The sequence below is a fragment of the Ursus americanus genome, chromosome 17 (assembly GCF_024610735.1).
Source record: "Ursus americanus isolate L20-20 chromosome 17, mUrsAme1.1.p, whole genome shotgun sequence".
Lineage (NCBI taxonomy): Eukaryota > Metazoa > Chordata > Mammalia > Carnivora > Ursidae > Ursus > Ursus americanus.
In genome coordinates, this window is record NC_142143.1 from 10,659,303 (window position 1) to 10,682,713 (window position 23,411).

At 57.7% G+C, this 23,411-nt stretch overlaps 1 protein-coding gene across 1 annotated transcript in view; it reads right to left on the reverse strand.

Moving 5' to 3' along the window:
* Window positions 1-1,168: 1,168 nt before the first annotated feature.
* Window positions 1,169-23,411, reverse strand: part of CYTH4 (cytohesin 4) — a 29,234-nt gene continuing 6,991 nt past the window's right edge. Inside the window, exons 2-13 of the mRNA XM_045779958.2 lie at window positions 22,250-22,332; window positions 19,989-20,053; window positions 19,683-19,749; window positions 17,946-18,064; window positions 16,683-16,763; window positions 14,733-14,845; window positions 12,791-12,939; window positions 7,014-7,125; window positions 5,485-5,561; window positions 5,030-5,101; window positions 4,367-4,521; window positions 1,169-3,160 (exon numbers count right to left, since the gene is read on the reverse strand). Of these exons, the coding sequence (XP_045635914.1) occupies window positions 3,088-3,160; window positions 4,367-4,521; window positions 5,030-5,101; window positions 5,485-5,561; window positions 7,014-7,125; window positions 12,791-12,939; window positions 14,733-14,845; window positions 16,683-16,763; window positions 17,946-18,064; window positions 19,683-19,749; window positions 19,989-20,053; window positions 22,250-22,332 (1,166 nt within the window). The 3' untranslated portion in view covers window positions 1,169-3,087. The remainder of the gene's footprint in view (window positions 3,161-4,366; window positions 4,522-5,029; window positions 5,102-5,484; window positions 5,562-7,013; window positions 7,126-12,790; window positions 12,940-14,732; window positions 14,846-16,682; window positions 16,764-17,945; window positions 18,065-19,682; window positions 19,750-19,988; window positions 20,054-22,249; window positions 22,333-23,411) is intronic.

Genomic DNA, 23,411 nt, shown 5'->3' on the forward strand with positions numbered 1-23,411 from the left:
AGGCCACGTGCGGAGCGGCCAGGGGCCTGGGCGGAGCCCACTGGTCCTTCCCGATTGTGATGTGGCCTGTCCACCTCTTTGGCCAACCCCCCCCCCCAGCAGCACTAACTTTCTCCCAGTTCCCTGTGTCTCTACACACCCCGTGAGGCTGAGGCCCAGAGGGCCTTTTCAGTGGGTTTCATTCTAAGCAAGAATCATCGTGCACCTACTGTGTGCTAGGCACCGAGCAGGGACTGGCCAGGGAGGAGTTCACAGTTGGTGCGTGTGTGTGTGTGTGTGGGGGGGGCACACAGCTCCTCTGTGAAGCCCCTCTGCCCCGCCAGCCCTCCACCGCCCCCTGTGCCCCCGTCCTAACAGCACGGCTTGGTCTAGGCTGTCACTGCCCCCTCGCACCTGTTTACCCCAGCGGCACCCAGCTCCCTTTGCGGGCCACAGCTTTATCTCCATCATCTTCGGATGCCTGGTTCCGTGTGCGGAGCCTGGTTCATGGTAGGCGCAGGGGCCGCAGGAAAGAACGTGCAGAGAAATCCATCGCGTCAGCACCTTCAGTCTTCAGGGAGCAACTCAACGGCAGAATCTCAGGCAGGGGGCCGGGGTGGGGTGTGGGGGCCACTCCAGCGCCCTACACACCCAGAGGGGGCTGCCTAGAACCCCGGAATTCAGGATCGCCCGGTTGTAAACCCCATGCGGGCTTGTCCCCCTAGTGCCTGGACCACTGTGGCTGCTGAAACATGGTGGAAAGTACCAATAGGCGAAGGCTATGAATTCCAGCTCGGGAACCCCCCCCCCCCCATTGACCACTGACACCAGCCTGTGCTTGTGTCCTTCCAGAAACAGGCTGGATACCTGCCTCCCGAGGCAGCCACTTACTCTCTCTTCAGCCAGCACTGCCTGCTGGGAAGTTCTTTTGCCTTTCCCTGACCTTGGCAGAGCCACTTCACCCCTGCCCCTGCTCTGAGGGGCCCTCTGTCACAAATCCAGCCTCTGGGGACATCTGTCCGAGTGGCAGCTGTGGTGCCGAGGATGGGGGTCCAGGGCCCTCTGGGGGCCCACTTTTCCCTGTCTGGCCCTCCTGCCTTCAGCTGGGAAAGGTACGAGGGTGAAGGGCCTGGGTTGGGGGGAGGTCAAGGATGGCAGGTGTGATCACAGAGGGGACAGTCCCCACTCCTGAGATGGACCATGAGCTTTATTCTGTCTTCTGATTCTCAGGACAGCCACTCATGCCTGGAAAATCAACACTTCCGCCCTCTCAATGATGGGGGAGGAAGCTGAGAGCCAGAGAGGGAAAGGGCAGGGCGAAGGCCACACAGCCAGTGCATGCCAGCGGCAGGAGAAGACCTCAGAGTCCATGACCCTCAACCTAGTGCTCCTTCCATGACCCCTGGCTGCCCCTTCAGGGGACAAAGGAGGTGGCAGTGGTGCCATCCAGTTCCCAGGCTGACATGGGATCTGTAGAAGTCCTCAAATGTCCTCCAAGACCCCCTGCAGATGCCCGACCCAGGCCGTCTTCAGTACTGTGTCATTACCAGGCACTTGTACACCTCAGAGATGGGGATCTCACCGCTCACAAGACAGCTACTCTATCCTGACTCCATGAAAGGCGTGCATGTGTCAGTGGGGGTGGAGGGGAGGAGAGACTGCCTCCCCTCCCTTGGGGAATGCACCTTGCTCCGGCTCGCCCACTCAGGCTTGGGGCAGAGGCAACAGCATCTCCCGCTTTCCTGCCAGGGAACTTCCCTCCAGGGACTCCCCCGTGCGAGGGGGTAAGAAGGGCTTCTGTTCAAGGAATCCTCCTCCAGGCTGGGGCTTCCCTGGAGGCAGAGCTGCCCGCCTGTGTGCGGGGAAATCCGCTCAACTCTTGATGCGCTGCCGCGGGTCTCAGGATGCCAGGACCCAGCTGGGGCAGCCCCTCACCACCATGGGACCCCCAGTCAGTGGTCAGCAGGGAGGCTAGGGCTGAGACTCTGCCACAAGCTTCTATGTCACTCAGTGGCATGGGTGTTGCCTCCAGGCAGCCCTCCTGGTAACCATGGTTCACAAAGCTCTCTCTTCTTGGCTTCTTGGCTGTACCGCCAGCCCTGCTTGAATACACCTGTGTGGGACGCTGTCTGCCATTTTCTTGAGGAGTCTCTCTTGCCCCTCCTCCAAAATGGACATCCTTGCGATTGGAGCCCCACTCTGCTCTTGGCTTCCCTGTGGCCTTGGGTCAGAGCCCCTCCGGCTCAGGCAACAAGTGCAGACATCTTGTCCTTCTTGGCCCAGTACAATCTTGTCCTTCTACCAAAAGGAAGTGGTCCGTGAGGAGGCAGGTGGCAGCTGGGGCACCGCTGGGCTCTGCACCGGGGCTGTTACTGTTGCTGGGGGTGGGGGGCACAGACACAGAGGGCACCAAGACGTTTCTATCCAAACCCCGCAGTTTTCCAAGAACCACAGGAGTATGACTTGGAGAGGGCACACACCAAGTTGGAGACAGAGCTGGGACGGAGATTGCGGGTGCTGGACTCCTAGTCCAGTGCTCCTGGTGTCTCCCAGCGGTCCTGTCTGTGCGTCTGAGCTGTGTGTGTGTCCCTCAGACAGGGACGGCCAAGTCCCAGCTGGAGACAGGGAAGGGGCTGGCTGAGAAACCCCTGAGCAGAAGGAGGAGACATTGCCAGGGCCAAGGGCTGGAAGCACTCAGGATTCCCACGGCTCCTCCTCCCTCGAGGGCCGACAGCATTTCAGAGCATGGGAGATGTTCCACAGAAGAGGAAACTGAGGCCCAAAGGGAGGACAGGGTGCTGGTTCTGGGGCTGCTTTCCTTGCTCCTTGCTGCAGTGACTTGGGGCAGGAGGCGGGGGCCTTTCCTGGCGGTGGCTGGGTGCCAAGGGCCAGGGGACCTAAGTGCCACATCTGAGCCCTTGGGGTTTCCCACCCACCCTCCTGAGCCTTGGCGCCTCCCCCCCCAGCCCCCTGTAGCTCAAAATCATGGGGGCAGGGAGATGTCTGTGGGCCAGGAAAGGGTGCCCTGCGGTGAGACGTAAGTCTCCGGGTACCACAGGTCATGGGGTTCCCACGATGCCCGGCCCCAGGCACCACCTCCCAGGAAGCTCAGTGCTTGTTGGCAATCTTCTTTTTCCGAGCAGAGACCAGGTCGTAGAAAGGGACACGGGTGATGCTGGCTCTGAAATGAGAGCAGGTGAAAAGATCGCAGGGCTGGGCTGGCTGCCAAGGGGCTCTCAGCTCCCAGGGCTTGTAGCAGGCGTGTGGGTCTCCCAGGGAGGGGAAGGCCTGCCCGGCTGCAGGAGGAAGGCCAGATGGCCCCACCAAGGACCAAGTTACGGTGAGGCAGCCTTGCCCGGAGTCCCACGGGCCGGGCAGGAGAGGGTGAGGCTGAGAGCAGACAGCCTCGAGAATTCTGCAAGTTCTCTGGGCCCCTCTTCAGACTCCTTCTCTCTCAGAAAGAGCCCAGGTGAAGCCAACAGACCTGCTTGCGCCCCACCCCCCCCCCCACTATGTGGCGAGGCAGGTCCCTCCCCTGGGTGGGGGTGGGGGGGCTCAGGGCCTCATTTGTGAAATGGAGGTCAGAGTGTGTTTGGCCTGGCCCCTCCACAAGACTGCTGCATGGCTTGAGGGGAAAGACCCCGCAAGTCCCTGGGACACAGCCCCTGGCCCAGCGACCACTCCGGTGTCTTGCTCTGGCTGGTAGGACCCACCGTCACCCATGTCTCCCCATTGGCTCCTGCCCCTCACCTGGCTCCCTTCCACCTGTCCCTCCACTGCCCATCTCGGCACCCCCAGATCAGCCCCTACACCTTCCACACCTGGCCACACCCCTTCTCTGTTTCCCAGTCTCCGCAGTGGCCCCAGGAGAAACCCACACTAGCTGCCATGGTGACCAAGGCCCTGCTATCCCGTGCAGCCTGGTCCCCTACTACCCAGTCTCTGCAGAGCAGGACTCCAGGCTGCTGTCCAGGCAGGCCACGCACTGACCTGCCCTCTTGTCTTTGCCAGTACTGGTCCTTCCCCCTACAAAGCCCTTCCCTCCCTCTCCACCATGTCTTTCTAGGGCCGCTTTGGATCCCGGTGCTAACGAGAGCGCCATTCAAGAGTGCTGACCACGTGCCGGGCACTGGGCAAAGAGCTTTACGTGCTACGTCTCCCGGGATCGTCCCGCCAGCCCATGAAGTTGGGGCCTCACTCCCCTGTGTCCCGGGGGCCCGGCACGGTGCGGGCACCCAAGGAGCTGGCTTCAGAATCCGGGCGGGAGGGATTTGCATGCCAGAGACAGGAGGGAGATTCTGGATTTAGCCCTTTTGCGGAAAAGGAGACAAGGCCCAGAGAGAATCAGGGGCCTCTGGAAGGGACGGGAGGCCCAGGCAGCCCTTACCGGATGGCCTCGATCCACTGGTCGCGCTCCTCCGGGCTGGAGGCAGAGATTCGGTATGACTCGTGCTTGCCCTCCACCACCTTGCCCTCGCCGTCCGTCTTACACGCCTTGATCTTCTGGCCCCGGCAGCTGGGGTTGTAGAGCTCCAGGCAGAACTGCGGGGAGGTGGTGGGGTGAGGGCTGGGCAGGGGTGGGTGGAGAGGGCAGCTGGCAGGGCTTTCCTGGGCTTCAGTGAGGACAAACAGCGAGACGCACCCCATCCCAGGGCCGGCTTCTCGTGCCGGGCAAAGGGGCAGGAGCTGCTCCCCCTCACGCTGAGAACTTTCCATGTGCCAAGCTCGACCTAAATGCACCATTTCCCCTAAAACCCCCAGCTGACTGCAGGGGAAACTGAGGCTCAGAAGGGAGCAGAGACTTACTCAAGGCCATCGGCCAGTGTCAGAGGCAGGCTCTGAGAGACAATGAGACCATGCCCTTTTGATGCCATTGACCTGCCTCCCAGGATCCCTTGGGAGGGAAACCGAGGCAACCCTGAGCTCCACCCACCGAGGGCCTCCTGGAGGGCCCAGGCCAGCTGCCCTCTCCTCCCACCCCATTTCAGAAATACGTCCCCGCCCCCACCCCCATTGGCTGGGGCTCTCAGGACCCAACTGCGCCACCTACTGGCTTCTTGGGGTCATCCACCTTCTGCACAGAGAGGTTCTCAAGAGGTATGATACCCCGCGGCTCCTTGTCCTGCAGGAGTGGGGGAGGGGGGAAGGCCAGGATCAGCAAATGCAGCCCTGACACCCAGGGCAGGGAATGAACTTGTGGGGCTCCCCAAACCCATAGCGGAGTGCACTCATCTCCCCAGACTCTGTCTGGCCCTGGAGGGGGAGGGGAGCAGCGAATGGAGGGGCTGGGAGTTAGGAGGCTGGACTATAAGCGTGGCTCTGCCTTGGCCCTTGGCCCTGCCCGTCCTCCTCCCTGCCGGTCAGCTCAGTTTGTCCCCCTCTGAAATGGGTGCGGAGAGGGGCTGAATGATCTCAAAGGGGCCCCAAGCTCTGTTAGCGGACCGCTGAGAGGGAGTCGGGGAGGGTGGGGAGGGGCAGGGGCAGGCTCAGGAGACCCCTGCTCACAGTGGTGAACTCGAAGTAGTAGAGACAGTTGTCGGTCAGGATGAACCAGCGGCGTTTCCATGTCTTCACGCGGCCCCCTGCAAGAGGCCAACGGCGCAGTCAGCTGGACTTCCTCTCCCTGGGCCACTGACACTTCCTTCCGTGACAGCAGGGCCTAGAGAGCTTTCCTCTGCCCCCTGCTCTCGAGCCTCCCAACCCCCAACCCACCACACTTTCCCCCAGACCCATCACTTGGTCACTCAAACACCCTAGTGGCGCCCATCACCCCAGGCATCCCTTGGCCACTTGACCTGGCATTCAAGGCTCCTCTGCTATCAGGCCCCAGGCCCAGTGGCCGCCCTTCCCCCTCAGCTCATTCCTTGGCCTGCTCCCTGCCTGGCACCGTGCTAAGCATTTCATCTTTGGCTTGCCAGGCAATGTTCTAGATGTTTTTAGAAAATATTTGCTTAGTAATCCCTAGGACTGCCTATGAGGAGGGGACTGTTATTAACCCCATTTTACGGATGAAGAGACCAAGGCACAGGGAGGCTCAGTCTTCTGCTCAAGGTCCTACAGCAGAGCTCAGATTCGAGCCTGGCGTCCTAGCTCCGGAGCCCAAGTGCTTGGCCCTTTTGCCACACATTGAACCCTCCCAGTGACCATGGTCCCCGTTTCACAGCTGTGGAAACTGAGGCCGAGGAACTTGGCCACTGGCACATGCGTGGAGGAGCTGGGATCTGTGACTTAGAGTCGCCCTGGGGCTGGGAACAGTCCATCAGGCAAGGAAGGAGGCCCTGTGGTCTGCAGAAGGGCTGGGATAGGGGCATAGGGACAGGGAGGGCTTTGGCGGGCAGCCCCAGCCCAGGCCTCTGCTCCAACACGAGGTGTCTGTCCTTACCTGCCTCCAAATACCACTGTCCCTGGCTGGGCTGCCTCTGCTGGGGAGGCATCCAGGAGTGTGCCTGGGGCCAGGGGCAGACGGCTGGGCCCTGCAGCTCCCCTGCCAGATTCTGCAGCCTGCCGTCACCCCAGCCTCCACCTGGCAGCAGCTGTCACCCCAGCCTCCACCAGTGGCTGCTCTCTGCAGGCGGGAGGTTCTCCCAGCCCCTCATCATGCTGAAGGGAAGCTCCCCTGAGCCACATCCTGTCCCACTTCCTCCCCCATCCTCAGGGACGCCCAACGCTCTGCCTACCCACTTGTTGGCTGTGTGGCCTCAGATGGGTACCCTAACCTCTCTGGGCCTGGCTTCCTCAGAAGCCCTCCAGGAAGAGAGACAGGCCTGTAGTTGAAGGGTCTATAGGACTGTTGGCCTGTCATCTCCTCTTCCTGCTCGTCCTCCACCCCCCCCCCCACTGTCCCAGGACAGACAGATGGAGGGATGCGGCAGGCGGACAGCTGCACTGGGGGTCAGGAAACGGGGTGTGTGTGTGTGCGCGTGCGTGTGTTACCTGACTTAACCCCCGAGGCTGCATGTTAACGTGTGCGTGTGTCCGGTGTGTGCCTGCGTGTGTCCGAGTGTGTCTGCCGCGTGCCCGAGTGTGCGCCTCACCCAGCTTGAGAAGCCAGCCCTCGCGGTCAGGGTTGAAGAAGGTATGAGTGAGGTCATTGCCGTCGTCCTCCGGGATGGAGAAGGGCTCGCTCTTGATGCTGTCGAAGAGGTTCTGTCCCCAGAGAAGAGAGCAGAAGACCGGGCTGTGATGTCCAGCCCAGTCCGGAGCCTCAGCCCTGCGGGGCCCGTGTGGCCTGGGAACTCTCCGTGCCAGGTCCGCGTGCCAGGTCCGCCTGCTCTGGGGCCAGAGCAGTGCGCGGGGAGGCCGCTCCTCAGAGAGACTGTGCCCAGCCGCCTCACCCACGGCCCTTGCCACCCTGTCACCACTTCCGTGCCTGTCTGCTTGCCGGGCTGGGTCTCCCCCACTGGGTGGGGCGCTCCCCCAGGGCAGGCCTGGTGCCACAACCCCCAGGACTCCCCCAGGGCCTGGCCTCAAACAGGTTGGCAACTCCTTACCGACCAGGCGGTTGATGGTAACCGCGCCCCCCAGCTCTCCCTCCCCGGCCCCTGTTGCTGGAATTCCAGAAGAGCACTGGCTTTGGCGTCAGGCTATCTGGGTTAAAAATCTCAGCTTAGTCACTTGATGGCTGTGTGAGCCTGGGCCTATTCCTCACCCTATCGGATTTGCTGGTCCTCATCAGCAGAAATACAGAGAAAAATGCTGACCCTTCAGCGTTTGAGGGGGGGGCTTGCTAAATGGACTCCACAGGGATGAGAGCCCCTCCCTACCTTAGGTTCAGGGGAAGCTGAAGAGGAAGGAGGGAGGCATACAGCTCCTGCCTTCACCTAGCCACCCAGCACCCCTCTTCCAGGTCAGATGAGGGAGTCAGAGATGGTCACCCCTGGGTCTGAGAGCGTTGCAGACAAGGACACCCAGCGGGGACCTGTAACACCCCCACACATGTTCACCTGTGTGTGGGCACACGTGTATAAACGCTCAGACACACGTACACACTGGGGACACTGCAGCCAGGGTTAGGGCCTCCTTAGGTAACATCCATGAGGGGAGGGGGCCCCCCTTTTGCTTAGGTGCAATAGCAGAGACTTCCAGGTGTACCCTGGGTCGGGGGACACAGAGGATCGACCAGGGAGTTGGGGATTGACTGCCCGTGTCGAGAGGCCCGGCCCGAGGACAGAGTCAAGGTGGGATGCCGAACTCGGCTCTCAAGGGCAGAGACCTGTTCCGGGTGGGCTGCAATCACGGGGGTGGGAGTTCCCAGAAAATAGATTTCGGTTCTCCATGCAGGACCTTCTAGCAGTTCGAGCTGCTGGAATATGGATGGAACAAGCTGGTATAGTAATGAGTTCCTCGTCCCTGGAGGTATGCAAGCTAAGGCTGAGACCTCCATGTGGATGTCCGCAGTGGATCATCCCGGTGTGTTCTGAACCCCCTGCCACGGGGCCCTGTGTTCTACGATCAACCTGCCCATATTTTCAATTGTTTGGAAATATGTTTCTAAACGGTTTCTGCTTATTAAAACCAGACCCAATGCTGGATCTCGTCTCGAAGATAATGAAGTCATCTCCTTCTGTTGCCTTTGTGCATACTGCTGTTTCGATGGTTTCCTTGAGATTTGAAATGAAAAATTTCACAAGTACTGTGTGAGTCCCCCAAAGTTTTAGAAATGGTGTTTTGCTGGTTTTTAAAAGGTCTTTGCTGACCTGATAGCTCTGGGGCTGGGGGTTACAATGCCACCAGAAGCAGCTTTCCCTGGGCTCGATGGAGGTAGCTTCGGACTGACTCTGGAGGCCCTGGCTCGGCCTGGCTGTGCTGGGGGGAGGCGGTGCAGGGAGGAGCAGGGACCACTTGCCCTTTTTGTGGAACCCCCATACCCCTAGTGCAGCTAGGAAGCCCTGCGGCCCCTCCAGCCCAGGCCCAGCCCTGGGAATTCCCAAGTGGTGCTGGCTGATCGAACAAAGGCCAGTGGCAGAAAGGCCTTGTCAGCACCGCTGTCAGCACAGACCAACATTGGGGAGGCCCTGGAGGCAAGCAGGGGGCCACACTAGGGGGGCCTCATCCTCCGCGGTACCCACAAGGGGCCCCCTGGCAGCTTCTGTGGGTCGCCTATCAGCTTGCACATTCTGCCCCCACAGAGGAAATGGCTCGGTTCATCTAGCGTCCCTGCACCTTGTAAACACCAGCCCTCCCCCGTAAGTAAACACCCCTGTGCGGGTGTGGGCGGCCACCAAACCAGGCTGGGCAGACGTGATTAGAAAGACAACTGCCACCTTCCAGCTGTTCTGCGGGTCTGCTGGTCTTGTCTCTGTCTCTCTCTACCCCCAGTTCTCCTCTGGGGGCTCACCTGCCCAGACACTCTGTCCAGATGGCTGAGGGGGGTTGACACTCACCGCCCCCTGGCCCAGGCTCCAGGAAGGAGGGAATGACCCCCATCTGGGCAATCCAAACATTTCCTCCCACTGGCCTCCGGTGACCGGTTCAGGGAGGAGATGTGACCCAAGCCAGCCAATAAGCCTTAATTCTGGGACTTAAGTTTGAACTGCTAAGCAAGAATGAACCCCGAAGCCGCCTGGGCCATCTCTGCCGCAGCTTGAAGACACTTGCTTAGGAGGGAAGCCAACATGGAGGAGAAGGCTGCTGAGAGATGGAGAGAGCAGATCGAGTCCTGCCCTCACTGAGCACCCTGATCAAGCTGAGCCTGAAGCCGACCGATCTGAAGCCAAATTGATCCCTGATCTGTTCCATGACATGAACTGAGATTCCATTAGCCAGGAAGCAACTGGTAGCTGGGAAACACAGCCAAGTCCTCCATCCCCAAATCCTGCCTTCTGGTCTCTGCCAAAGGAAGGGCGCTGGAGTCAGACAGAAGTGGGTTCGAAGCTGGTGTCCTCACAAACTATGAGACCCAGCTACTGCTCTTGGAGGTCGGTTTCCTTGGTTGTAAACTGGGAGGGGTGCCCACTGCCTAAGGGTGTCAGGAGGAGTTAATGAGAACATAGAGGGCCCAGAACTGGGCCTGGTACATGGCCAGTGCTGATGGAGATGTTTGGGCAAGGTTCCAGGAGGTCCAGGGCTGCCCGCAGCAGAGGATGCCCTGAACTGGGAGACTGTTCCCCTGCCTGGGCCTCAGTTTCTCCACCTATAACACCAGAGGCTGGAGAGCCCTCCTTCTTGGCCTCTCTCCTTCTTCCCCTCTTCCACCTGAGCTCCGTCTCTGGGCAGCTCTCTCAAAGTGAGTGGTTCCCTTCTTGGCATTTCTTGGGTACCTGCCAAGTGCCAGGAGCTTAGAGTGCATTAATTAGGCTTCTCAGGAGAACCACCTGAGGGCACCGTCATCTGTCCACTTTGTGGATGAAGAAACCGAGGCTCACACTCAAGGTCATGGCCAAAGGGAGCTGGGATTTGATCCCCTATCCTCCGAGTCCACACCCTGTACCTTTGCCCCGAGTTTCTTAGGCATTCTGCCTCAGCCCTATCAGGATAGCCAGGGCAAGACGGGCTCCTGTCCCCTGTCCCCTGCCTCCCATAGTGCACCTCTCCGAAGCCTCTTTCAGCTTAGAAGCATGATGTATCCTCAGCAGGGCCCAAGCTCCAGGACCACGATGGGGAATCCTTCCGCCAGGTGGCAAACTCTGAATTTCTGAAGGTGCTTAAAGGTGAGTTCTTGCTTTACATATAGGGAAGATGAGGCCCAGAGAGAAGGCGGGCAGACGCCCCCCAATCTGCACAGCTCCCGGGCTCCCACCAGACTTCTGCAGTAAACGCCCCGAAGAGCAAGGACCAGGCTTGTGGGGTTTTCTTCCCACCTTGGGAAGCCTCTGGATTCATTAGCCACACTCACGACACAGGCACTTGGCTAAATACCTTACATTTCTACACGAATCCTATGAGCTGGGAGCTCAGAGAGGTCAAGCCACTTAAACGTCGCACAACCAGAGAGTGGGGGAGCCGGGATCTGGATGTGGTTATGACTCCAACCTTCTGTTCCTTCTCCGCACCCCCCTCCCCACCTCTGTGCCTGCTTCTCTTGGCTGCGAGAAGGGTCATAAACCCTTCCCAGACCTCCCAGACAGAGTGTGAAGCTAAATTGAGATGCTAGACTCTAAAGCCCAGGAGGAGAAAGTTACAAGCTCTTCACAAATGTAGTGCATTGTTATTAACAAAAGGCTTGAATTGGGAAAAATGCCCAAGGAGGGAGGTGCTCAAGAAGGCTCATGGGGGGGTTGGGGGGCTGAGGCAATAATGCTGGCGTGTCATTAACTCATTATCTGCCAGACCAGGTGTGCCCAGCTTCCCCCCGCCAGCACCACAGTGAGATGCTTACCGATTCCCAAATGCACTTTAGATTTTGGGCATTTTACTAAGTGCCGGGGTTTTAAAATTATTGGTTATTATTCTTCAGAGTGACCTAAGCCTCCATGTAGAGCCTGTGCTCTCTACCTGGCAGGGGCTATGCCCTTTACATTTTTACAAATTGCTACTCCCAGCAGCTCGGTGACGCAAGCGTCATTATCCTGGTTGAGAGAATGGTGGCTTGGAGACGGGGGTGAGTCATTCCCCAAGGTCACCGACAGACGCACGGGGGAGATGGGATTTGACTGGAGCTCTAACCAGCTCTCAAGGCCTCATTCTGTGTTGTGGTCCCCCCACCTTGCCCCCATGATAAACTTTCTACTCTGGGGACCAAGGAGGGTGGTGGGCTAAGGGCGTGGCAATTCTTAAACAGGGAGGGGCACCCGAGTCCTTCCAGACCCAGGCTTCCCCCCCAGAGTTGGCGGGGTGCTAAGCTGGGAAGGGTGGGGTTCGCACCCTCTCCTCCCCTCCTGCCAGGCTGTCACTGGGAGGCGACAGGAGCTTTATTGAGCTCTGGGGCATCTTTAGTCCTGGAAATGAACTGTCAATTCATCTTTGCTGCACAGGCTCTGAACCTCACCCCCGTGTTCACAAAACAGTTCCTAACTCTGTGTTGTCCATAGTTACCAGGCAAACCTCTGAGGCTGTCATTCGAAGCCTCCTTCGGAGGCTCCGGCCCCACCTTGCCACCTGTTCCTGTCCATACATACCCGCAACCCCAAGCTGCCTCTCTGGACCCTTCTCCCTTTCCCAGCCAGGCGAGGCCTGGATTCTGGCGGTTTCCCCTTTCTGGAATGCCCTTTCTCTGCTTCCCTCTGTGGAAAACTCCCATTCAGCCTTCAAGGCCCATGTCAGAAGCCATCATGTCTGTGAAGTCTTCCAGGATGGCCCCCTTCCTCTGCCCCCAGGAGAATGACAGTTGTGTCTCTGTAGTTACGTCCCCGTAGTTAGTACAGGGTTCACACATGCATCATCTTCCCACCAGACCCTGAACTTGGCCTGGGCAGGGCCTGTGGTTGATTCATCCCTAGGTGCCCTGTGCCAGGCACGGGGCCTAGCGCACTGTGGCAGGAGTGGGGGCTGTTTGAGGAAGAGACAGGAGGCCTGCGTTCCGCTTGGCTTGCGAGCTGCCTTATGGAAGACTCAGTTTCCCCCTGTCTGAAGGAGGGAAGGCTTTTAACAGAGTCTGAGGATTTTCAGCTCTGACATGCAGAGAGTCTAAGAATCTGGGCTTCCAAGCAAAACACTCGAGTTGTGTGAGGCACCCTTTCTGGAAAGTGCGAATGATGGGTGCCCAGATTGAGACCACCCGTCTCAAGACAGTCACCAACGTGGGTGGCCCCTCTCCGAGCCCCCTCTTGGAGTGCTCTATCTCAGAGGCACCCCTAGCGGGCTGTCCACCCAAGGACGGGCCTGGGGACCAGATGCCCGGCGACCAGGTGGCCTCGGCCGTGGGCCCTCTTACCCGCAGCTGTTCCTCAGGCAGGTCACCGCCGTCATTGATGCCGCGGTTCATGGACACAAAGCGCTCAAAGGGCGGCCTGTCCCGGACATTGGGGTTGTGGAGGCTGGTGTTGAGCATGATGATGGAGAAGGACAGGACGTAGCAGGTGTCTGCGAGATGGGACAGCGGTCACGGTCCTGGCCCCGTCACTCTCCCCTCCTCTGCCCTGGCCGCTTCGAGGGGTCAAGCATCACCTGTCTCAACACCCCAAAGGTCCAGGCTGTCCTAGCTTGGAGTTCAAGGCCCAGCCTCCTCCCCACTCTTACAGGCCTCCCTGCTCCAAAGAAAGTTCCGCTGAGCTCCTGAGCCCCTCCCACGCCTTCCCACCCCTGCACTTGGCTCCCGCCGGGCCCCCTGCCAGGCAGGCCCTCCCCTTCCCTTTGCTACTCATTTCAACCCTCCTCTTTCAGCTCGAGCTCAAGCCTCTCCCCGAGCCCTTCCAGCCTCCCTGCCCACTCTGTTCTCTGCCTCCGCAGAACTCGGGGAACACGTATTGTCGGCTACACTGTTCAAGCCTTAGTCACGTGCAACTAGACAATCTTGCCGGCGTTGTGGGGGCTCCGGGGGCCCAAGCTCTTGTGCCGTCCCTCAGACTTTCATGGGCCTGGGGGCGAGGTGGGCTAAGCATTTGGGAGGGAGGTGACTGCTCCTCTGGGGCGTTTTTAGGCCCTGGGTCCAGAGCCAGGGAAGTCCAGCTATGTCCCCAACCCCCCGGCGGGCCTCGGGAATGTACCTGACTGCCTCAGCTTCTCATCTGTGACATCAGGAGGTTTAACCTGAAGTATCTTCACGCCCTAGAACATCGACGATTCTACCTCTGAAAACAGTGGCACCCGACAGAACCACCGAGAAGCTGCCCGTGCCCATTACAACCCTGCGAGGCAAGCACTGTTACTAACCCCCTTGCACAGAGCAGGAAACTGAGGCACGAGGAGGTTCGGTTACATGCCCAAGGTCACAAAATGACGCAGTTAGACGGATTCCGTTCTGGTGCTTTAAAATTCCATCCTTTCTACAAATATTTACTGTGCACCCACGAAATGCTGTGGACCGAGGATTCACTGGGGAATAAATTTGATATGGTCCCTTAGCCCTGTGGGGTGTTTAGACTAGTGGAGGTGACAGATGATAAATAAACACAGCCCCAATTTATATACAACTACAAGGTAGGGCAGGTGCTCCGTGGGACCTGACTATGGTCACACAGCCAGGGACAAGCCACGGCTCTTCTCTGAGTCTGTGCTAGATGCAGAGAGGAGAACAGTGCTGACCTCAGAGAGCGGGTGCAAAGATTCCCTGACTTTGCCCAGGTAGTGCTCAAGAAATGGAACTCGTTATTGTTGCTGCGGTAACTTCAGGAACAGAGAAGAAGCCAGGACAAGCCGGCCATGATGACTTCTTGTCCACCCTGCTGGGGGGCGGGTGGTGGTCTGCAGTACTGATCTTTGCTGATATTTTCTATACCCCTGTGCCCCCAACCTCCTGCCCAGTGTATTTCCTGCTTCTGGCCTTTGCTCGGATGAAAACTCTGGCCCGAAAGGTCCTTTCTCCACTTTGACCTCCTAGAGAACTCCTATTCATCCTTGAAAGCCCTGTTCAGACCCCACTGCCTCTGGGAAGCCGTCCTGGATAGGCTGACTGCCATCGCTGCCCTCGGCCAGGGGGACGGTGCATTATGTCCTGTCTCCTCTCCCAAGGACTGGGCCCTGAGGCAGCTCTGACAAGTGCCTGGCAAGTGCCTGACAGGTGCCCAGCAGAGGTCCTGGCCCAAAGCTGGCACTCAGCCAAGAAGTCTGGGCTCCCAGGATCTGCGTGTTTGGGGGGGAACTGAGAGGGTGGGGCGGCCATGTGCCCGCAGTTCCGAAGGGGTCCCGCAGCCCCATGTGCCCTCCCACATGGGCACCTGTGGACTGGAACACGCCTGGGTTGCAAAGACAGTATCGGGTGGCAAACGTCTCCATCATCCGGTCGATCTTCTGGGCCTCGCCTGGCAGCCGGAAGCTCCACAGGAACTGCCTGGGGGAGGAATGGGGCTGTGAGTGGTGGGGCAGGTGGGGATTGCGGGGGCACCGGTGGGGGGAACCCCGGATAAGCTGCTCTGCCTCTCAGCCTTAGTCTTTATCCTGTAAATGGGAGAGTCTGCCCCCGTCCTCTAGGCTCAAGCAGAGGTGCCTTTTCTTTCGAAGTACAGGAGCGGGGTGTGTGCCCCTCTCCGCTCATCTGGAACCCAGAACCCCTTGTGGCTCCTCCGCCTCAGCCCAGGGGTGACTCCGTCGGCCCTGGGATCTGACTGGGGCCCCCTGGGCAGGTGCCTTCCCCTGGCTGGGCTTCCTGTTCTTCCAACCTAAGCCCTCCCAGAGCTTCAGGCTTAGATCCCCAAGGGCAAGGGCTGTCTGTGCTGCTCTCACACCTCCCCCTGGGCCTCATCCCAGCCTGGGCACCCAGGGACTGCTCCGTAACCCGTGAAAGAAGGGCGGAATGAATATTGGAGACTCCCAACCACCTACCCCTCTCCCTTAAAGAGCGTGGGAATTGGAGGGAAGGCCACATTGCTTGGATCGTGGTGGCTTCTTCCTTCTCTGCCTTGCAAACTCCTAATCATCCTTCAAAGCCCAGATCAAATGCCCCCATTCGGGAGCTGATTTTCCAGGCATTACCCATAGCAGTAAGACTTACTAAGCCAATTCTAAGTACTTTCTGTTTAGTTTTACAGTCCTATGAATTTTTTAAAAAGATTTTATTTATTTATTTGACAGAGAGAGAGACAGCCAGCGAGAGAGGGAACACAAGCAGGGGGAGTGGGAGAGGAAGAAGTAGGCTCCCAGTGGAGCAGGGAGCCCGATGGGGGCTTGATCCTAGGACCCTGGGACCATGCCCTGGGCTGAAGGCAGACGCTTAACGACTGAGCCACCCAGGCGCCCCAACAGCCCTATGAATTTGGTACCACTACTACTATTACTATTATTATTTTATTTTTAAATATTTTATTTACTTATTTATTTATTTGAGAGAGAGAGAGTGAGAGAGAGTACAAGCAGGAGAGAGGCAGAAGCAGAGGGAGAAGTAGACTCCCCACGGAGCAGGGAACCGGACATGGGTCCTGATTCCATGACCCTGAGGTCATGACCTGAGCCGAAGGCAGACCCTTACTTAACCACTGAGCCACCCAGGCACCCCTGTTATTATTTTTTTAAAGATTTATTTATTTATTTGACAGAGGGAGTGAGTGGGGGGTGGGGCAGGGAGAGAGGGAAAGAATCTCAAGCAGACTCCCTGCTGAGTGCAGAACCTGACATGGGGCTCGATCCCAGGACCCTGAGATCATGACCGGGTCGATACCAAGAGTTGGATGCCCAACCGACTGTGCCGCCCAGGCGCCCCTAATTGGATACTATTAGTATTCCCATTTTACAGATGAAGAAACTGAGGCATAGAGACTTGTCCCAGAGCTGGAATATGAACCCGGCAGTCTGGCTCAGGGCTTAATATGTAATAATAAAGGGAATACCTCCTACACTGTATTAATAAAACAAACAAAACCCTAATCTCAGAAGCAGTGGGAATGGTGGAAGTAATAGTAACGGTCATCCTGGTAATTCAATCCGGCTATGATAATGTAAGAAGGCGAGCAGCAGCTGCAGTAGGAAGGCACCTGCTACTCCCGGCAGGGCGCCGGGTGAGACCACGTGACCTCAGCTCCAAGGTGGCTGCTGTCAGCAGCGAATTCCTGCTCCTCACTTCCTCCTTTCCGCTCCTGATGCTGTGCTCGTGCCCTTAGTGTGGCTCCTGATGCCCTCCCCGCCCCAGGCTGGGCCACCCCCGGGGGCGGGGCCCCACTCTCCAGACCACTCACCTGAGGGCCTGCACGAGGTTGAGGTTGGCAAACTCGTGGCAGTCCACGAAGGCCTGGAGGACCTGCAGGTTGAGGGGATCCCTGGAGAGGGCAGGAAGGAAGGCACACGCACTTGGGAACTTGCTCGCACCCACCTCCTGGAGGAGTGGGGGTGGGGGAGGTGGGGGGAGGGGAGCCGCGTCCTCCTTCGGCTGGAGCTACCTTCTGGTCTGCTCGCCTCTGTCTGAGCCCATATCAGCCCCCGCACACCCCCACGGTGTGTTCACCCGGGAGGGGAGCTCTGGCTTGGGAGCAGCCTGCCCTGTGTCAAGTCCTTCCTCTGTCACTTCCTGCCTGCATGACCCTACCCAAGCCCCTGGACCTCCCCAAGCCCCCCTGTCCTCATCTGTACAATGGAAAGAACCATGCCTACTCCCATTTCTTCCCACTTCCTAGCTCAAATCTGGAAGCTCTGCCCTTTTGTGCCACCTGCATCCTCTGCTCTCTTAAGAGAAGGAATGTGTTCACTGGGGAGCCTGGGAGAAGGGTTGCTGGTCTGGCTCCCCCCTTGTCACTTCCAGCCCACCTGCCACCCCCAACAGCCAGAGGCATCCTTTCTCACCACTCCTCTGCCAAGAACCCTCCCATGGAGCCCCACCTTGTCACCTACTACTTTTTCCCTCCCTTGGTCTCCTCGCCGTTCCTTGAGCATGCTTCTGCCCCAGGACCTTTGCATGTGCTGTCCCCTTTGTCTGGAATGCTCTACCCCAGATGTCTTTACTGCTCACCCCTTTGAAGTGTCAAGCGTCACTTCCTCCACCAGACCCTTCCTGTCCACAATATTTAAAGTCACAGCCCTTGACTTGCAGTTCGCAGTAGTTCTCATCTCCCTTCCCTGCTTTATTTGCATGCCAAAGAACTTACAATTTTCTAGCGTATTTTACATATTTGGGGATCTGTCTTTCGCACTAGAATGTATCTCCCTGAGGGCAGGAGTTTTGTTTGTCTTGTTCACTAGGATAAATCCAGGGATTAGACACTGCCTGGCACACGGTAGATACTAAAACATACCTATTTGTTGAACAAACGAGTGAATGGAGGAAGGAAGGAAGCCCGGCTTTGGTTCAGAAGGTGGAGGGGGTGATCAGTTAGTCCTCTCGAGCCCAAGAGTTATGACTTCCCTAACATAATTCACTCCCTCGTTTACCTGCACACATGCACACACACCTGTGCACCCCTGCACACCCTCATTCCCTATCTGCCTAAGGCTACGCCCCACCTTACCTCTCCCCCAGGTAGGTGCCGATGGCTGTCTTGTTGAGGCCCTCACCCTTGTACAGGAACTGGGCGATGTCCTGGACGTTGTGGGTCAGCAGTTTGTGCTCAATGAGATACTGGATGCCCTGGAGGGGGTATGCAGAGCCCATGATCAGCCCCCACACAGCCACCGGCTGGAGTGGAGGAAGGGAGGGGGCGTCCCATGGCCAGACTGGGGGACAGGTGGTGTGGCATGGGGGCCTGGCATTCTGACGTAGGCATAGACTGTTCTGGGAAGTTCTGTCCCTCCTTAAGGGAAGCTGCCTTTGTAAGATGGTGAGTCTCCCATCACTGGAGGCATGCAAAGAGAGATAGCATTCCTGCAATGAACCAGGTTCACGCCATGGGCTCTCCAGGTCCCCTTCAGTCTGAACTCTTAGATTATTATTATTTTTTTAAAGACGCGGGGCTTGATCCCAAGACCCTGGGATTAGGACCTGAGCTGAAGGCAGATGCTTAATTACTAAGCCACCCAGGCGCCCCTAACTCTTGGATTATATGCTTCAATGATTCTATGAATTTATAACTTTAAGATTCAATGATTCAGACATTTCTTTTGTCCCCTGAAAACTTATATATTTAAAAATAGTGTTGCATTTTTTTCTCGCAAGTAATCTATGTCCATTGTATAAAAATTAGAAAAAACCAGCTAAATCAAAAGGAGAGGAAATTGCTGAGTCCCACCACTCAGAGGGAGACAGTGTCCGTTGTGGCGCCTTTCCTTCCCTTTCTACGTGAAACTGCTTTCCTGATCTGACGATATCACACACGCCTCCCCCCCAAGCCCCACACTCAGAATCTGCCCTTCTAATTTTGGGAGTTTGAGGGGTCCGTCTCTGGTTTTCTGTGAGGGTTCCCTTGTGTCCCTGTTCCTCTCGGGGAAGAGTGCTGGAAGGTGTGGGTCAAGTTGAGGGGGAGGCTCTCAGTGACAGGCAGAGGGTCCTGGGACCCCTCAGTGGCCCCTCCCTGGTGCTCTGGTGGGAGTATGAGTTAGTGCGGGTGTGTGCGTGTGTGTGTGTGCGTGTGTGTTCCATGTGGATGGGGCTGGGGTCCGATCCTGTGGCTGTGGGTGGTGAACGGGTGCGTGACACTGTGATGGGGAAGAGGCAACTTCTCAGCCAGAGCAGTAAATTTCCAGGGACCCCTTGGCTGCCCTGACCCCACCTCCGTGTGTCAGCTTGTGGTTTCCTCCGGTCTTTGTTCAAGCAGGAAGGGAACCGGCTGCCACCTAGCTGGGTGAGAAGTGGGGTTGGGGTTGCTCCGAGGCAGGGGAAGGGTGGGGGTGTGGGGGGCTTGGGGGGGAGGGGTGAGAGCGTGGCCGGTCCCTGAGCCCTGGGTGCTCCGTGCCAGCACCCCCAGACTGGCTCCCCCTAGCAGAGAGCCTGGAACACACTTCTGGAGACTGAGCCCCAGGATCTAAGGGGGAAGCAGAGGCTCAGCCAGCAGGCTCCAAGTCCGTGGACTTCACGAAATGTCCCCACAACCTCCTGGCTCCCACCTCATGCTATGCTGTGAGGTGACACAGCCCTTAAGCCCTGACGGGCTTTGGGACACCAGACAAGGTGTTGAGCTCTGCTGGGCCTCAGTTTCCTCATCTGTAAGGTGGGTAATTGTCAGTCGAGGGGAACAAGAGGACGTTGTGAAGGTGTCCAGCTTGCAGCTCCCTTGGCTCCATGACCACCTGAGCCCCCCACAACTGCCTACCTTCATGGGGTCCATGTTGAACTTCTTACGCCCGATGCATAGCTCCTTCTCCTTCTGAGCCAACCGGCTGTAGACACAAAGAGGTCAGTCGGGACTGCCCCAGGATCCCAGGGCACCCCCTCCGAGCCCCAAGGATGCCTTGCTCAGCCAGAGCCAATATTCCCCAAGAGCCTCCAAGTGGCGTTCTCACACCCTGCATTGGAATCACCTGGGAGAGCACGAGAAATGCAGGGCTGGGCCCCTCCCAGGGCTCCTAAATCAAGTTCTTCCGATGGGCCCAGCCCTGCATTTTAACCAGCCCCTCACCTCTCCTCCGCGGTCTCGAAGCAGTCAATCTGGGCAAACACATCTGCGATCTCGTCTTTCAGCTTCTGTGGGGTGGCAGGAGGGAACTCAGGGACAGAGGCTGGGGTGGAAAGGGATTCCCGAACCCCCTCCCCCACAACCGCTTCCACTGACCCCTGACTCCACTGAGCTGCCATTGAGGGCCCCTACCCCTGACAGAGCCCTTTCCCAGATGCTTTTTCTTCTTCTTCTTCTTTTTTTTTTTTTTTGTCTGTGAAGATTTTATTTATTTATTCGACAGAGATAGAGACAGCCAGCGAAAGAGGGAACACCAGCAGGGGGAGTGGGAGAGAGAGAAGCAGGCTCCCATCCGAGCAGGGAACCCGATGCGGGGCTCGATTCCAGAACGCTGGGATCATGACCTGAGCCGAAGGGGGACGCTTAATGACTGAGCCACCCAGGCGCCCCTCCCAGATGTTTCTTATCCTCACACTCTCAAGCCAACCTATTGCCTGTTGATACCCGATTCCCCAAGGGCTCCTGTCTTGGGGGAGGCAGTGCCCAAGTCCCCACCTTCACCGCATTCTATTTCCATCCTTCCCAGCTCCGCTCTGCAGCTGTGGCGTCTCCTGCCTTTTAGCCAAAAGCCTACCCGACAAGCCCTCTCCACCCAGCTGCCAGCTTCCCCAAGCACAGCTTGGAGCCTACCCTTCCCCAGCTCCTTCTATAGCTCCCTACCGCCTCCCCAGCCACAAGGAACGAATCCCCGCCCTAGGAGCAGGCCCCAGCTCCTCTCTGGCCTCCATCCCCCATCCACTGACTCTGTCATTTGCCCTTGACTCAGTCCCCACTCCTCTCAAGTCTTTTTCATCTTGACCCTGCAGGAGGCGCCCAGTGCCAGAGGACCCCCTAATTACACCAGCCACGACCCCTGGGCAGACAGCAGAGTGGCGGCTCGTCCAGCACCCCCCTACGGGGCAGAAGCATGAGTCCCTGGCATGAACCCTAGAACCCAGCCCAGCCGTTCCTCACCTTTCCCTGCAGTCTGTGGGATGAGCGTGGTCCCCAAGCTTGTCTGGGAACCCAGCGGCAGCCAGGGGCCTGGAGACTAGATCTGAGCCCAGTCGTCATCAGCCCATATGATGATCTTGGCCAAGTCACTGAGCGGCTTCCCCACGATTCACTTGCAAGTATTAATCGAGCACTTACTATGCTTTGACTATCGAGCTGAGGCTATGGTGGTGGGCAAGAGAAACCCAAGCTTTCACAGAGTTCCCAGTAGGATGGGGTTGGGATCATAGGGGTCATGGGCAAATGAAATGACCGTGCAGAAAACGATCTGAGCAGCTACACTGCGGTGAGCACGGCGTAAGGGATAGGCCTGTCTAATGACCATGTCATACACCCGAAACTAATGGAACAGTGTGTGTCAACTCTACTCAAATAAAAAAAGAAAAAGAAAATGATCTGAGTCGTGGTACAGGAAGAGCCTGGCACATGGTAGGTCTCGAGAAAATACTTGCTGAGTGAATGATTCTGTATCTTCAACTTTCTTAGGTGGATGTGTGTGGGGGTGGGGGTGGGGTCCCAGCAACCCCAGCGGGGCGGTCAGGGAAGTCTCCAGGAGGCAGCATTGGAGCTGACGATGAAGTCATGAGAAGGATGTGCCACAAGGAGACCTTAGGAGAGTCCCAGGCCGTGGGAACTGTGAGTGCAAAGGCCCAGGGGCAGGACTGAGCCCAGTTCACTCCAGGAACAGAACCAGGGCCTGCCTCAGAGGTGGCTGAAAACCAGATGAGTGAAACGTCTGGGCGGCTGGTGCATTGGCCAGTGCCGGGCACATACTGGTGTTATCTTGGCGAAGTGGTTTAAGTTTTAGAGGCGCTGAAACTGAGGCCCAGCGTAGAGATGAGACCTGATGGGGGCCACGCAGATGGGAGTAGAGCCTGCCGTGCCGTGAAGTGCAGAGAGCACCAGGCGGGGCTCGGTGCATAGTAGGTGCTTAGCAGATTGCCCCTTCCCCCCTCCCCCATGCTCCGCTCCTGGCTCTCTCTGGGTCCTGGCAGCTGGGCCCGGCAGTGGGGAGCCCCCCTGGGATTCCGGTCCCCCCCACTCCTGGGGGCCGGCCCCACCGTCCAAATAGGCTCAGTCAGGAGTGAGTGGGGAGGTGTGTGAGCATGTAGGAGTGTGTTGCTGTGGGTGGGAGTGCTTGGAGGGTGTGTCAGCACGAACGTGTGTGTGGACATGCGCACACACGTTGGTGAGCGTGAGTGTGCACACACCTGGATGTCTTCCAGAAGCTGCTTCCGGTGCCACTTGATCCTCTGCAGCTCCTCTGTCTCCCCGCTGCTCAGCTCCGCTGGGTCTGGAGAGAGAAGAACCAGCGGTCACTGGCCCATTCACCACCCTCCCCTCCACCACTGCGCTCCAGCCACATGGGCCAGCTCTCGCTTCCCCAGAGCCCTCTTCCCTCCAGAAACCCAGGGCTTGCTTGCCCTCATCACTCAGGCTTTGGCCCAGATGTCACCTCCTCCAGGAGGCCTTCCCTGACTACATTCCCTAAAATAGGCCCTACCTCTACCCTCCCCCTCACCCAGCTTTGCACCCTCTGGGTACAGACTCCCTAGAACCATTTTATTTATTTGCATCTTTTCTGTTCTGCTCATTATACTCCCAGAACCATGAGAGCAGACATGTCAACACTTTCACTCACTGTTGTATCCTCAGCCCCTAGAAAGAGCCTGACACATAGCAGCTACTCAAAATACTTGCTGGGGCATTTGTCCTTCCTTGGAACTTTCACTTACTCTTTCCCTGGATCCCGTGTTTATCACTTATCCACTTGCTTATTTGCACAACCAGGAAGTGGTGTATCATTTTACCTCACACGCCATTGGCCAGAAGTAGTCACATGACCACACCTAGCTGCAAAGGAAGCTGGGAAATAAGCCTTTAGTATGGTGGTCCTGATATCCTTACTATGTAAGATGGGAAGACTGGGTTTTGGGGGACAATTCACAGTCCCTGCTCTAGACACTGAGGCTCAGAGAGATGAGGTGACCTGGCCAGGGTTCTACAGGGACAAGCTGCTGAGCCAAAGTGGGACTTGGGTTGGGCTGGCTACAAAGCCTGGGTTCCTTCCTCATCACCTGGAAATGAATGAAGGGAGACACGTGTGTGCTGGTATCCTCTGCAAGGTGCCACACTGGGGTCAGTGACCCACCTCTCACCCATCGTGCATCCTGTTCCATCTACAACACTCACCTAGTCAAAATCTCTGTGGACTCTCTGTTACTTAGAAAAGTTCTCATTCTGGTCCCGGCCTCACTAGCCAGCCTTATTCCCCACTATTCTCAGTAAGAGCCTGACAGTCCAGCCTGCCAGCTCCTCACTGTCCCCAAACTGTCCCTCAGTCTTACTTCCCCACTTTTGCCCATGCAACTT